Source organism: Budorcas taxicolor, chromosome 6 (assembly GCF_023091745.1).
Source record: "Budorcas taxicolor isolate Tak-1 chromosome 6, Takin1.1, whole genome shotgun sequence".
Classification (NCBI taxonomy): Eukaryota; Metazoa; Chordata; class Mammalia; order Artiodactyla; family Bovidae; genus Budorcas; species Budorcas taxicolor.
The window spans coordinates 85,859,118-85,874,850 of record NC_068915.1 but is presented as its reverse complement, the minus strand read 5'-3'; the positions used below and the strand labels follow the sequence as shown (position 1 = coordinate 85,874,850).

The window sequence follows — 15,733 nt, the reverse complement described above, 5'->3', positions numbered from 1 at the left end:
GTGGGGAGTGAGCTTGCTTTATTCCTCTCTCTTAATATCCCTGAAGGCTGGGATTAAAGAAGTTAGATTAAACTAAGTAATTATTGGATAACTCAAGTAAACTTTGTGATAGTAGGGGAACTCTTGCATTGCTGACTTTTTAAAGTTTCCCAAAATATATTCTGCTGCATGACCACTATTCTTAAACCCATGCATTTTCTAAGTTTTGTACTTGCCTTAAATGCTCACATTCTTTCATTTATTAAGATTTATTGCTTGCTGGACAAACTTCTTAGATGTTAAAACTAGCTGCCTAATTTTAAAATACTTTGTGGCATTTCTGTTGTTGTTGCTCTCAAATCAGGAACTCATCTGGTTCTTCTTTCAGTAGTTTAAAGACACCCGTTTCAGTTGTGAAATTGTCTTCTTTATGGTTGAATGCATCTAGATCAGTAGTTCCTGACAATTCGTCAGTATTTTTAGTTACAGATTCCATTCTATTATTTTCAGGCAGATCTTCTTCTGTAAGGGAATCTTCCGTGAGGTTCATCGCTACTGATGCAGGGATGACGAAGTCATATCTGGATTCTACAGCAGTAAGCAAAACAGAATGACTCTCTTCTTCATTTGCCATATCCCTCTCCATCCAAACACTGACTCCATCTGTAGACTCCTCATCAGTTAGCAGAATATCTTCTGGGTTATCTTTGTCTCTTTCAGCAGTGGTAGTGAGTTCAAACACAGTGATGAACTTTTCTTCATCAGAATCAGTTAGTTTAGGCACAACACTGGGGTCATTTTCTGGAAGAATTAAGTCAATTTCTGTTATTTTCTCTTCTGCAAGGGCAACTATGTCTGGAATAGTGGTGAGGTTTCTTTCAGTAGCTGGAGTGATTTCAGCCTCAGGGACAGAGGAATCAGTAATATGGGCATTCCCATCAGCAGCGACTTTGAACTTAACTGAGGAACTATAATTGCTTACATCAGATTTACCCATTGTAGTTGGAAGGATCGGGGTGTCAGCAATGCCAGCTGTGCTTTCCTTTGGTGTGCCAGAGACTTCAGATGTTAGTGACACGTCTTTATCCCCTGGGTCAATGGTATCCAAGAGAATATCTTCTTTTGCTATGTCAGTGGAAAAATCGATTAAGGAAATGGCATCTGTTGATGAGATATTACCAGTTTTCACTGGCAAGAAGTTTTCAGTGATAGACTCATTAGCCATTGGGTTTTTAATGTCCATCAGAGTGGAAAATTCTTTCTCCAGGTGGGATTCAACATCATCTTCTAATTTTAGTCTTTCCTTTGGTGGTATAAGCTTGTTGCCTGTAGTTGTTGCAAAATCATTTTCTAGCATATAGTCATTTACTGAAGTAACATGGTCTCCTTCTGATGTAATAGTTGTTTCTGATTTAGGAATAGTGTTGTCAGCCCCAAAGAAGATGGTTGCCTCAGTTGTCTTAGTGCTTTCTGCTGGAGGATGAGAAAAAATTTTTGGCAAACCATCTTCAGCCATGGGACAAAGTGGCACCGTGCACCCTCAAAGGTCTTTCCCTGGGTGCAGTGGTGTCCTTAGGCAGGAGAGTGGTGTTCATTATAGTGATTGAAGCATTTGTCATCATGGTGATTGTTGCATCAGCCACAGGGCCAGTGGCCCTGGATCTCCTTGGAGGTTGTTTCTGTGCTCTGATTGGGCACTGAGTTATGAGTACTGACATTAAATGAAAAAACTTCCCAGGTGGAACTAGTGGTAAAGAATCTGCCTGCCAGTGCACCAGACAAAAGAGACTGGGTTCGATACTTGGGTTGGGAAACTCTCCTGGAGAAGGAAATGGCAACCCACTCCAGTATTCTAGTTTGGAAAAATCCCATGGACAGAGGAGCCTGGTAGGCTATAGTCCATGGGGTTACAGAGTTGGACATGACTGGACACTTGTCAGTAGACTTAAATGAAAAGATAATAGAGCCCTCTCTGTTTATGAAATCAACATGAAAAGCCAAATAATATAATGGTGGGGAACTTGAGATTTACCATGTCTCTTTATAAGTGCTATACCTTCCAATATGTGTCTCATGTCACTTGAAACAGATATAGCAGAGTCTGCCATGTACTTAATGGGTTTAGTGTCAATGAGGGAAATTCCAGGGGCCATGGATTATCAGCATCAGCTTCAGGTTACCTGTTTCTCAAGTAAGTAACAGTGTCTTTTGGAAATAAAGCATCTTCTCTTCAGATTCATAGTATTTAAATGTCTGAAACAAATTAATGACATTTTTGGCAGTGAATGTAGCTGCAGAAGCTAATTAGGTAGTAGAGATTTCAGTTAATTCTTTTCTTTAGAGCAGGAATTCTCACTTTTTCAGTAGGGATAATAAAAATAAGTTATTGGTCTATTAGGGTCTTGCTAGTTTTCTTCTTCATTGTAGTTGATTTTATTGAATTAACTTGAATAATAGTGAGATAGTCAGATCTTGTAGGTCAAATTATTTAGGAATGGTTTTTTATAGACAGTGTTATTTCAACCCCAAACATACAAAGACTTTTCTGGCAGAGAGTTGATGTTACACATCAAAATTCACCCAGAAACAAGATCAGGGTGTGAATAACTCTTCAGCCTTAATAATTATATCCTCAATTTCAGAAGGAGTATCTTTTTTTTTTTAAAAAAAAAAAATTACGTTAGTCATCATTACTTTGTTATCATCCTTAAACTTTAGCTAATTAGGTGAAAAGGGATTGTACTCTGGTGTTAAGTTTTTCTTAATGCTCTTAAAAGAAAGAACTTTCAGACTCAGGCAGAACTAAATCTGAAAAAAGGTAGTGGCATCATCCCGACCAGTAGTTTCCATCTCAAAGACAAATGCTTATTCTTCATTAAATATGGACTCAGCCTCAAAGTTTGGGCTTCCCTGGTGGCTCAATGGTAAAGAATCTACCTGTAATCAACACACAGAAATCCCTTGCTTTCCTATACACTAATAATGAGAAAGTAGAAAAAGAAATTAAGGAAACAATTCCATTCACCATTGCAATGAAAAGAATAAAATACTTAGGAATATATCTACCTAAAGAAACTAAAGACCTATATATAGAAAACTATAAAACACTGATGAAAGAAATCAAAGAGGACACTAATAGATGGAGAAATATACCATGTTCATGGATTGGAAGAATCAATATAGTGAAAATGAGTATACTACCCAAAGCAATTTACAAATTCAATGCAATCCCTATCAAGCTACCAGCCATATTTTTCACAGAACTAGAACAAATAATTTCTCAATTTGTATGGAAATACAAAAAACCTCGAATAGCCAAAGCAATCTTGAGAAAGAAGAATGGAACTGGAGGAATCAACTTGCCTGACTTCAGGCTCTACTACAAAGCCACAGTCATCAAGACAGTATGGTACTGGCACAAAGACAGAAATATAGATCAGTGGAACAAAATAGAAAGCCCAGAGTTAAATCCACACACGTATGGACACCTTATCTTTGACAAAGGAGGCAAGAATATACAATGGAGTAAAGACAATCTCTTTAACAAGTGGTGCTGGGAAAACTGGTCAACCACTTGTAAAAGAATGAAACTAGATCACTTTCTAACACCGCACACAAAAATAAACTCAAAATGGATTAAAGATCTAAATGTAAGACCAGAAACTATAAAACTCCTAGAGGAGAATATAGGCAAAACACTCTCCGACATAAATCACAGCAGGATCCTCTATGATCCACCTCCCAGAATTCTAGAAATAAAAGCAAAAATAAACAAATGGGATCTAATTAAAATTAAAAGCTTCTGCACAACAAAGGAAAACATAAGCAAGGTGAAAAGACAGCCTTCTGAATGGGAGAAAATAATAGCAAATGAAGCAACTGACAAACGACTAATCTCAAAAATATACAAGCAACTTATGCAGCTCAATTCCAGAAAAATAAACGACCCAATCAAAAAATGGGCCAAAGAACTAAATAGACATTTCTCCAAAGAAGACATACGGATGGCTAACAAACACATGAGAAGATGCTCAACATCACTCATTATCAGAGAAATGCAAATCAAAACCACAATGAGGTACCACTTCACACCAGTCAGAATGTCTGCGATCCAAAAATCTGCAAGCAATAAATGCTGGAGAGGGTGTGGAGAAGAGGGAACCCTCCTACACTGTTGGTGGGAATGCAAACTAGTACAGCCACTATGGAGAACAGTGTGGAGATTCCTTAAAAAATTGCAAATAGATCTACCTTATGACCCAGCAATCCCACTGCTGGGCATACACACCAAGGAAACCAGAATTGAAAGAGACACATATACCCCAATGTTCATCGCAGCACTGTTTATAATAGCCAGGACATGGAAACAACCTAGATGTCCATCAGCAGATGAATGGATAAGAAAGCTGTGGTACATATACACAATGGAGTATTACTCAGCTGTTAAAAAGGATACATTTGAATCAGTTCTGATGAGATGGATGAAACTGGAACCGATTATACAGAGTGAAGTAAGCCAGAAAGAAAAACACCAATACAGTATACTAACACATATATATGGAATTTAGAAAGATGGCAATGACGACCCTGTATGCAAGACAGCAAAAAAGACACAGATGTGTATAACGGACTTTTGGACTCAGAGGGAGAGGGAGAGGTAGAGGGTGGGATAATTTGGGAGAATGTCATTCTAACATGTATACTATCATGTAAGAATCGAATCGCCAGTCTATGTCTGACGCAGGATACAGCATGCTTGGGGCTGGTGCACGGTGATGACCCAGAGAGATGTTATGGGGAGGGAGGTGGGAGGGGGGTTCATGCTTGGGAACGCATGTACACCCGGGGTGGATTCATGTCAATGTATGGCAAAACCAATATAGTATTGTAAAGTAAAATAAAGTAAAAATTAAAAAAAAAAAAAAAGAATCTACCTGTATTGCAGGAGATGCAAGTTTCATCCCTGAATCAGGAAGGTCCCCCAGAGAAGGGAATGGCTACCCACTCCAGTATTCTTGCCTGGGAAATCCCATGGAAAGAGATGCCTAGCAGGCTATAGTCCATGGGGTCACAGAGTTGGGCATGACTAAGTGACTAAGCATGCATGAACTCAACCTCAAAGTTTACAGTGTTTTCTCTTAGTTGATTGGTCTGGGACAAATATATCGCTACTTTCTGTGGAAATATCAGATAGGTTTTAAGATGGACAATTTTCACTTCAAATATATGGGCAGCTTTCCAGAAATGTTTTTGCTTCAAGATGCTACCATTGCTATTGAGGGCTCCAATGTCGTTATTGACATAGGGAATGCTGTCAGCATCAAGGACAAAGAAGGAAGTCTCTGGTTAGTTGTAGGCACATTTTAAAAAAATTTCTAAATAGAAATAAAGTCAGTTCCAGCAGCATTAAAAGAATTATGAGGGTAAAACCATTCTCTGGGTTGGCTAATTTAATGGGAGGTTTTTAACCTCTACTTTTTTTCTTTCTCATAATTTGGTATTTGTGAAGCTTGATTCAAGATAAAGCATATTATAAACAGAAGACTTGGTGGTTTTTGGGGGGAACTTTTTGTATGTATGTGTACAAAAAGGGAAAAAATGTAAGTGTTTAGGTGTATAACTGTTAAAATTTATCTTAGAGTATTTGGTATTTGTTATGTTGAATAGAGTAAAAAATAAGGAGGAAAATATTCATTCTTATAAGCATTTATTCCCTGGTTAGAAATGTCAGGTGAAATGATAACAGCTTTACAAATAAAAATAGTCAAATAGTCTTTATTTCAGAGATTACTTCCATGATCACATCTACTCTCCCAGCGTGAGGCAGAATCACATTGATTGTAGCATAAAAATGCTTTTCTGTCTATGGAGAATAATTTTATTATTATATGTATATATTATATTGTTGATCTCAAAAAGGACACTTCAGATTGAGAATGTGTGTCATCCATCAAAAAACAGGAAGCACATGGAGAAAATCCTGGTGGGACTGTTGGAATTTTAGCAATCTTGAGAATGGAACTGGAGTCATCTACTACAAGGAACATGATTTATTTGACCAATGGATCATTCTTAACAAGCATATTATCTGACATAAGAACAGAGGATCAGATTCTGTAAGTTTCACTTTATCTGAATAGTAGTTTCTTCCATTGTTTCAACATATATCACACTAATGAGAACATTTTGTCTTTTCCCAGAAAAATTTCAAATTTATATCTACTCACATGTCTCCTGGGGTACATATCTTCCTTATTTTGGCAGCTGCAGCAAGTTTGCTTGGGTAAAATTTTTTTATGTTTCATTTCCTCCTGGTGTTTGGCTTGGTGATTATGCATCCTTTTAGATAGCATTTTCTTGAAGCCTATTTTTCTTTTTAGTGAAAAAGTAGGAATTGCTAACCAAAGGGATAGATTTTGCAGTAAGTCTCCAGGAAGGTCGTTTGCCACATTTATGATTTTCAAGAATACATGACTAGAAGAATCCTCAGGTATAGACTTTGAAAAGGCCGATGCCATAGGGATGTCCAGCACTGAGACTTTCTTTGTATTGAGAATATCTTGCTATTTATCAGAAGAAAAGTCATGTGAAGTTTTAAAAGAATCAACTGAGGCAGAATTCCCATTTAGAAAGAGTCTATGTATCTTTAGATTTTAGAGTTCTTAACCTTAATTGACAGGATTATAATCAGAATGTAGCTGTTGTGGTCATAAAATCTTTATTAACAAAAGAATTCCCACCTTCAGAAACAGTGATAGAACTGAGAGGAGCAGTTGCATTTTGAGATTTGATTGTATCAGGGTCTACTTTTTTCTCTTTCCTTCCAGTGATTGGAAGGTTGGGTACTTGAGTAGGGAAATTGTAACTGATGTGTTGGTCTGTGGGATCACTATTTCTCTCTTTCCTGAGAAGATAGTATGTACAGCAGGGGCAGTCACGACCCTCATATCTGCTTTGTTGCTTGTAGGTGCTTCATGGATATACATTGGGTTAATTGTTTCTATCTGTGACTGAAGAATGTCAGTCTTAAAGTATCTATTTTAGCCTCCTCGTTAGATTGTGGTACAGTAGGAATTCCTTCAAATTTAGGTAATATTTTTTTCTATCTCAACAATAGATTCTTGTGTAGTATTTCTTCTTCCTTAGGTTTGAAATTCAGTATCTGTTGCCTTGAGATTGGCTACATTAAATTCCAACTGAGAATTTCCTTTTACTGTGGAAATTATATATCTATGTTAGATAAAGATTCTTCATCATTAGGAATAGTGATAATTACTTCTGTGGGTAAGTATGAGTTCTCAGCCATGAAATGGGTTTCCTGAGGAACAGATCCCTCTAGAAGCGAATCCTTTGGTATGTGAAAGCTTGAATAAGCTGCTCCAGGGGCACTATAATAATCCTTATTGACTAGTTTAGTATCAGTGATGACATTTTTATTCACAAGGTAATGCCTCAGATATGCGTCTTTTAGAAAGTTTGTTCCCACCTGAATAGCTGGATTATTTCCTCTTTTATTTGCACCTGTAAGGTGATTTTCTTCAAATTCAGTAGTTACATCTTTCACTGAAGAAGCTTTAGTTATCTCCCTAATGGAATAGGAATTTGCTTTACTGTATTCGTTAGGCAAAAGAGTAGAAAACTTGATGGCTATTTCCCTGCGTTCTGAATTTTGATCACCAGAAGCAACAATATCAAAACTTTTGTTCTTCGTGACGATAGTAGCAGATGTCTTTGTCTTGACATCTACCATATTGTCTGAAGAACCAGTGGCATCAGCTTGGAGAATAGCATAGAAGAAATGTACAGCCTTTGGGATCATTTGACCTTTAATACTATGCCCTTCTGAGACAATGCCTTCGTTAAAGTAAGTGGAGTCTTTAGGCACAGGCTTCAATGTCTCTGATATTGGCACTATTGGGTGACACAAGTTTGTATCTTTTGTAAGTCTGGGGGCTATAGTTTCTTTAGTAGGAACATTAGAAGTTAGGATGAGAGTTTCAGGTAATCCCATAGATGAAAGTCTTAGAGACATGGCACTATTTGATGATGGAAGGCTATAATGGCCAATGGTATTTTTGTTTGCAGTAGAGGTAGGGATATTTGGCATATTGGTGGACAGCTGTTTCAAAAGAAACCAAGAGCTGTGTTGACTGTACTTTCTGTGTCTTCATCCACATTGGAGCTGTGTTTGAATGCTGAGCTACAGGAAAATTATTAAACCTTGAATCAGGCACTGCAGCTGTACCTGTTCTACCTTCAGTAAAATCAGGTTTCCTGGATGTGGTGGTGTCTCCTCTCCTGGGTGTAGCTACCTTATAAATGGTAGGTGATATGCTAATCATCACTGTTTTTTAAAGCAGGGTTAGTAACAGCTGTGAATGTTCTGCTGCCAGTTATGGGTTTTGTGTCTAGAAAAAGGGAGTAATCAATTATTTTATCTCCCAAGTCAAAGCCTTCAGAGAGAATTACCGTGCCATCAATACCGTTTATGGTGCTTCTTTGCACAGATGATTTGTCAGAAAAACTAGAAGGAAAAGTTTTACTTGAATCAGTTAGGAAATGAGTTATGGGTTTGTTGGTATTGACACTTGCATTAGAATCTCTGAGAACAATGGGATCAAAGTTCTTGTTTTCCTGTCTAGGAATTGTAGCTTGATAATTTTCTCCAGCTTTGAACTCTGAGGATGTTGCTTTAGATAGACCGTCTAAAGCAGCAACTGTGGTGTGTGGTACATGAGACACATGTGTCTTTGGGGTATACACGGCTAACCTTGTTTTTATAAGAGAATTACTTGCTCTGTCCTCTAATTCAAAGGCATAGTTGCCTGAGATGTATTCAGAACCACTGCCATCAGATATACTAGTTATATAGTTCTCATTTGCTGGAGTGATTTTGCCTGTAGAAAAAAAATGTCCTCAACCATTTCTGAAATATCTTCTGTAAAACAGATGATTTCATATTCAGCAGTTGTTTCTCTCTATATAAAATCTTTGGGCTCAAATATATTCTCTTTAAAAGTGCTTGCCATCTCCTCTTCAGAGGTAATAGTATTAGGGAAAATGATAACTTCTTTGGATGGAATAATTGTCTCATCAAATGGAATGCGATAATCCGTCTTTTTGTTGGATATTCTCCCACAGTAGTAATAGGAACAAGTTCAGAATATTTGGAATTTTCCAGGAATGTTGTGAAATAAGGGGGAGGAAAAGTTGACCTGTATCGTAGGGCATCTATTTCAAGTGGAGAGTTTGTGATGGCTCCTCCGGTGTCAGTGAATTTATCAGGAAAGGCAGGCCTAGATGCTTCTGGGAGAGTTAATGTAGAATCGGCTAAAAATATCTTTTTAAAATTAGACTGTGTTTGAGGTCTGAAGGATGTAGCATCAAATTTAACAGTGAAAAGATCTTCCCTATTCTTGTTGCTCTTGGAGAGAGGACTGGGCTTGATTCCAGATGGAAGGATTTTCCCCACAGCTGGGATGAGAACTGTTGTATTTCTAAAGTGACTTTATTCAGATTTAGCAGCTGGATCTTCTTGATCAAAAAGATTAGTTATTTTCCTTCTCTCATGGACAATATTTTGAGAGTCTCCTCTGGGGGAGAAGCCTTTCATCATAGTTCTTTGAGACTTGGAATATAGTGTGTCTGTCTTAGTCTTATAATTGTCAGGAGTATCTCTATCCAGAGAGAAAAATGAGTCAATTTCACCATTAGTGGGAATATATGAAAAAGTGGGTGATTCAGTTAGAAGAACATTTGAGGCCAATGAATGGGGATGAATGTCTGCTTGCATGATTATGGCCTGCCCCTCTGGAACATCACTTTCATTAATGGCATCACCATATTCAGTTGATCTCTTTAACATTTCCAACCTAGTTAGTAAAGATTCAGCCAAGGAGTTATCTGTCATTAGCCCAGAAATTTCAGGATTTTCAGTTAAGGAAGTAGGAGTGAACATGGCAGATGTTAATAGAGATGAGAGTCTTCTAGACTCAACTTTATCTTCTCCAGGTAATGTGGAATCACCTCCTTCATAACTATCTTCACTGGAAAGAACAATGCAGTCAGCCACAGTGCCAGATGCCTTATTTAGAGTTGAGGAAAAGGTTGAAGCTTTGTTTGCATACTCAGTATTTTTATTGATGAAGGGAAGATCATCATCAGGAGTGGCATTGAACTCAGCTAAAGGAATAATGTTCTGTGAATGGGGCATATCTTCCAAGTTTGAGTTATGTCTATTTGCATTGAATCTGCCTGATATAGAGGGTTTTGCACCATCTGGGACAACAATATTATACAAAACAGATGAGACACCTTTCCTATTGAATTGGTCTTTATATTCTACAGGCTTGCTGATCACAGCAGGATCTATAGAGTCAGTTGTGATTATTCTGTCCTTTTCCATTCTTGTCATGCTTTCTGGGCCTGGAACAAATGGGTACTCCAATATTTTGCCTTTAGGGAGACTGATAATGGTGTTATCTCTAGCTGGAGAACTATATTTTATAGCTGTTTCAACTGGAAACTCAAGTGAGGAGGTCCAATTTGAGTCAGTTGGAGAATAAATCATGGACCTGGGAGACTTTGCATTAAAATGGACAATAGAACTTTTGAGAGCAGTAGGATCATTGTCAGAATTATGAATGTCCTCTCTGGGGACCAAGTTTTGGTGTTTCCTATCAGTTTTGATATCAATTGGATATCCTTGGGTTAAATATTCAGAGACTGCTGTGCTGGCAGAGGGTGCATAAGACTCAGATACACTGAAGTCATTAGTATATGTGCCCTTTCCTATAAGGGGACCATTTCCTTCCTTCACTAGTTCAAGGATGTAGTTATTTGTAGCATATTCAAGAGCATTGTCAACAGGTATAATAGTTACTATATCATTACTATTTAGAATATCTTGACCTGCCAAAAAGGTATCATGTGTCTCTTCTGAAATGTTTTCTGTAAAAGAAGCTTCTTCCATGAAGTCTGTGTCTTTCTCCATAAAAGTCTGTTCTCCAAATTTATTGTTATCAATAATGTTTTTAGTGCCTTTTGTTGAAATAATGGTAGTGGGGGAAATATTGGCTTTAACAGAAAGGGTATTGCTTTCTCCAGATGGAATATTATTATTAGTCTTTGTTATGATGCCTTTTTTCATTTTGACAACTGGAGCAACTTTGTAATACTTAGAAGAACTACTGAATATTGTGAAATCAGAAGGAAGAGGAGTTGGTTTCCATGACGATAACCTGTCTTTTCCAGTGGGAGAGTTTACAATGGTCCCTTCTCCAATAGCGACTTTAGTAGAAGAACTTGGATCATTAGACTTAGATGCTTCTGGAAGAGTTAATGTGGAGCCAACTAAAGAGATGCCATTTACACTGGAGTGTGCTTGAGGTTTAGCAGAAGTAACATCAAATTTAACAGTGAAAGAATTCTCTTTCAGTGTATTTGCATTGCTTAGAAGAAAATTGCCCATTTCAGAAATACTGACTTCCTCTTCCATATTGTTGTCACTCTCGGGCAGAGAATTAGACCCAGTTACTGAGGAAAGGATTTTCTCTCCAGTTGGACTGAGAACAATTGCATTTGTAACGAGATCTGCATTAAATTTAGTAGCTGGATCTTCTTGATCAGGAAAATTAGCTAGTTTTCCTTCTTCATAGACTCTATTTTGAGAGACTTTTATAGGATAAAAGGCTTTCATGATTGTTCTATGAGGTTCAGAATATATTTCATCTGTTTTAATTTTAGAAATGTCGATAGTTCCTCTGTTTACTGAGGGAAGTGAATCAGACTCATTGTATGTAGGATTGTCTGCAAAAGCAGTGGAACCAATGGGAAGCTTAGTGGAGGTCAAGGAGGAGGGCTTCAAATTAGTTTCATTAGTAATGGGATCACTACCATCATTAGCAGAATTAGGGTATTCCACCATTGTCTCAAACATATTTGACCATGCAGTTGAAGTAGCCAAAGGGTTATTTATCACTGGGTCAAAGGTTTCAAGATTTTTAGTTGAGGCATTAGAAATGAATATGGGGTTTTCTGGAATTTGTAGAGTTAGGAATTCTTTAGACCTAATATTTTCCTCTGGAGACATGGAATCACCTCTGTCATCAGTATTTTCAATGGAGAGAGTAGAGGCATCATCCACAGTGTGGCCTGTATTTGTAGGTGAGGAAGAGACTGATGCCTCACTGTTTAAAATTTTGATCTCTTCATTGATAAAAGAAAGTTTGCCATCAGTGATGACACTGAAATCAGCTGAAGGAAAAATACTTTCCCAAGAGTGTGGCATCTCTGCCATATTAGTTTTTTCTTTAACATTGGGTAATAGAATATTTTCTGCTTTGCCTTGGGAATCAGTGTTATAAGTAGCAGATGGAATGACTTTACTGTAGAATTGATTCTTATTTTCCAGTGGAGAGGTGATCACCAAGGAATCAATGGGTCCATCTAGGAACTTCCTTCCATTCACCATATTTACTGTTATTTCTGGATTTGAAGCAAGGGTATAGTCCATCCTTTTGTCTTCAGGGAAGATAAGGCTGGTGTCATCTTCTTTTAAAGTGCCTCCTTTTAGAGGTATTTTACCTAGAAACTTGTGAAGATTCTCACTTGTGTGAGTTGGTGGGTAAGTCATAGATCTGGGAACTTTATAATTCAAATTGTCAGTGGAATTGAGAATATCATCCAGGCCAGAACTGAAGTGTTCCTCACTAGATATCAAATTTTGCAGCATTTCCTTAGTGTTTGTTTCTGTTGGGGCTCCTTGAAATAAATGTTTGTATGCATCAGCACTGGAGTAGAGTGGGTGAGACCCAACTATTTTGGGGTCATAAATGACAGTAGCTTCTTTAGTAACTGGATTGTTATTCTCCTCCTGTGGTTCAAGGACATATTTCTTTATAACATCCTCAAAAACGGTGGCACCAAACACAGTACTTATTACATCCTCATCATCTGGAACATTTTCACCCTCTGAAGTAATGTTTGAGATGTTTTCTGTCATAAGAGCTACTTCATTTTCAGTGTTTATATCTTTCCCTACAAAATTTCTTTGCACAGATCTGTTAGTAAAAATAATGTTTAACATGTCTTTTGTTGAAGTATTGGTACTAGGATAAATGATGTCTTTGTTAGATGGAGAATTTCTTTCCTGAAATGGAGTATTATTATTAGTCTTTGTTGTAGCACCTTTTTTCATTTTGAAAACTGGATCAAGTTCAGAATATCTTGGTGAACTCATAGCAGTTGTAAAATCAAAAGGAAAAAGAGTTGATTTCCACCGTTGCTCATAGGACCCAGTGAGAACATTATGAAACAAACCTATAGGACCTGCATCTTCATCAGACAGAGCAGAACTTTTCTTCTTAGGCTTTAAAGTCTTTTCATGAGACAAGGTGGAATCAGCTGAAAGTATTCTTTTTAAACTGGGAGGAGCTTGAAGTCTAGCAGAAATACTAAATCTATCAATGAAAGGGTTCTCTCTCAATGTTCTTGAATCTCCTAAGATGAAATTGCCTGCTTTGGAAACAATGAGTTCCTCCTCCTTGTTACTATTGCTCTTGGAGAGAGTACTGGGCTCGGGGGCTGAGAGAAGTGTTTTCTCCAAAGTTGGAATGAGAACTGTTGCGTTTGTAATGTGACTTAAATCAAATTTAGCGTTGGTGTCTTCCTCAACAGAGAGTGTGGCCATTTTCCTTATTTCAGAAGGGAAAGAACTTATTTGTGTAGGTGAAAGGACTTTCATTGTAGTATCTGAAGGCTGCACATCTGTCTTAATTTTAGAAATATTAACAGTCTTTCTCTCCACAGTGGATGGCAAATCAGGCCCACCATCTATGGAATTCCTGGTAAAAGTTACTGAATCAGCAGAGGGAATAATTGAGTTCAAGGAATGGGGCTGAAGATCTGTTTGGATTTTAACGACCTGACTTTCTGAAATATCAGTTCCATGAATGAGATCAAGGTATTTAGTCACTCTCTCTGGTACTAATGATACTGTCTTTGAAGAGTCTGTCAAAGACCCATCACTTATTAGAGCAGAATCCTCAGTTAGGACTTGAGGCATGAGAATGACACTTTCTGTTGTTTGTAGAGTTGGGAATTCTTTAGATCTAATGTTATTTTCATTAGGTTGTGTAGACTCACCTCCTTCATAACTATTCTCAAGGGAAATAGCAGTGGTATCAGCCATAGTGGGAGGTGTCTTCATAGATGAAAAATAGGCTGAAACCCTGTTTTTTTTATTCTCAGAATTTTCAGCAACAAAGGAAAGTTCAGTATCAGGGTTGACACTAACTGAAGGAGCAGTGGCATCCTGTGAATGGTAACTCTCTGCCTTGAAAGCTGTGTCTTGATTATATTTCAACTTGAGTGACATACTGGGTACCCTCTGGTCATACAGCACAGTGTGTGGGACTGTGTGTCCCTTGTGAAGCCCGTCTTTGCTCATTATTGGATTTGTGCTCCTGGTGGGATCAGAGGCTACATCTGAGAAGGCCCTGCTTTCTTCCACAATTTCCACTGATTCTGCGTCTGGAGTATTGATAGGCTCAACCCATTTGTCTTCTGGAAGATTGATAATGATGTCATTTTCACTTGGGATGCCTCTTTCCAGAGATAAATCATCTGGAGATTCTGGAGAAAAAATTCTATTTCCATCTGTTAGGGAGTGAGTCATGGTTCTGGGTAACTTACTTTTGAAATTGATGGTATAATCTTTGAAAAAGGAGCCAACTCTGTCAGAGTCAGGGTTTCCTTTTCTGGAGGTCAACAGTTGATATTTTTTAGCTTTGAGTTCTACAGAATTTTCGTTTGATAGACTCTCAGTGACATGTATTGGGGAAGGTGCATGAAGTCCATATTTATAGAGCCTTTGGATGAGGGCAGGTATTTTTGTTGTGGGACTGTTTTCTTTTCCAATATAAAAGGAATTTTCCTCTGATAAATAGTTACAATCATTGTCATCAAGCCTCATGGTCATTAGATTCTTATTGTCTAGATGATCTTCTTCTGCCAGAAAAACCACATCTGACTCTGTTGAAAAGTCCTTTCTAACAGGAATTACTTCATATTGAGTTGTACTATCTTTTTCTGCAGAATTTAAATATCGTTTCCCATTTATAATGTTCCTGTTGTCATAAGCAAAGATAATGTTGTCTGGTGAAATGACTTTTTTGTCAGTTAGGACAATTATATCATTAGGTGTACTAGACTCATCAGTTATTTTTAGATCACTCCCTCTGATAATGGGTGCAGGATCAAGTTCAGAATTATTGATTTTGATAAAATCAGCAACAAAAGCAGCAGTAAGAGGAATAGTTGGTTTCTGGGGTAGATGATGTAACTGGCTATAAGAGGTTGTGATAGACCTCTCTAAGTTATCATTATCAAGAGAAGATGAGCCACTAGCCCTGGCCTTTTCCAGCTGTATTGTTCTTATTGTGGAAACAGGGTTAGTTTCTTTGAAAGTTCCAGGCACTTTCTGTTTAGCAGAAGAAACATCCAGCTTAAGAAGGAATGGATTAACATTTGCTGAATTTTCCTCTCTTAAATTCACTGGAATTTTGGCTTCAGAAATAAGGGACTCATCCTCTACAATAGCTTTATCTTTACTGAAAGATGCATTAGTCTCTGTTCCTGAAGAGCTAGTTTCTTTTTCCATGGAATCAGTTTTACTATTAAGGACCTCATTTTCAGTGGTAAGTATGTCAGCGACAACATTGATAGAATTCTCTGAAAAGGCAGTGGGATCTTC

General features: G+C 37.6%; 1 protein-coding gene across 1 annotated transcript; it reads right to left on the bottom strand.

Moving 5' to 3' along the window:
- Positions 1 to 334: 334 nt before the first annotated feature.
- Positions 335 to 1,495, bottom strand: CABS1 (calcium binding protein, spermatid associated 1). Its single transcript, XM_052642400.1, has one exon. The coding sequence runs from the start codon at positions 1,493 to 1,495 to the stop codon at positions 335 to 337; it is 1,161 nt and encodes a 386-aa protein (XP_052498360.1).
- Positions 1,496 to 15,733: the final 14,238 nt, after the last annotated feature.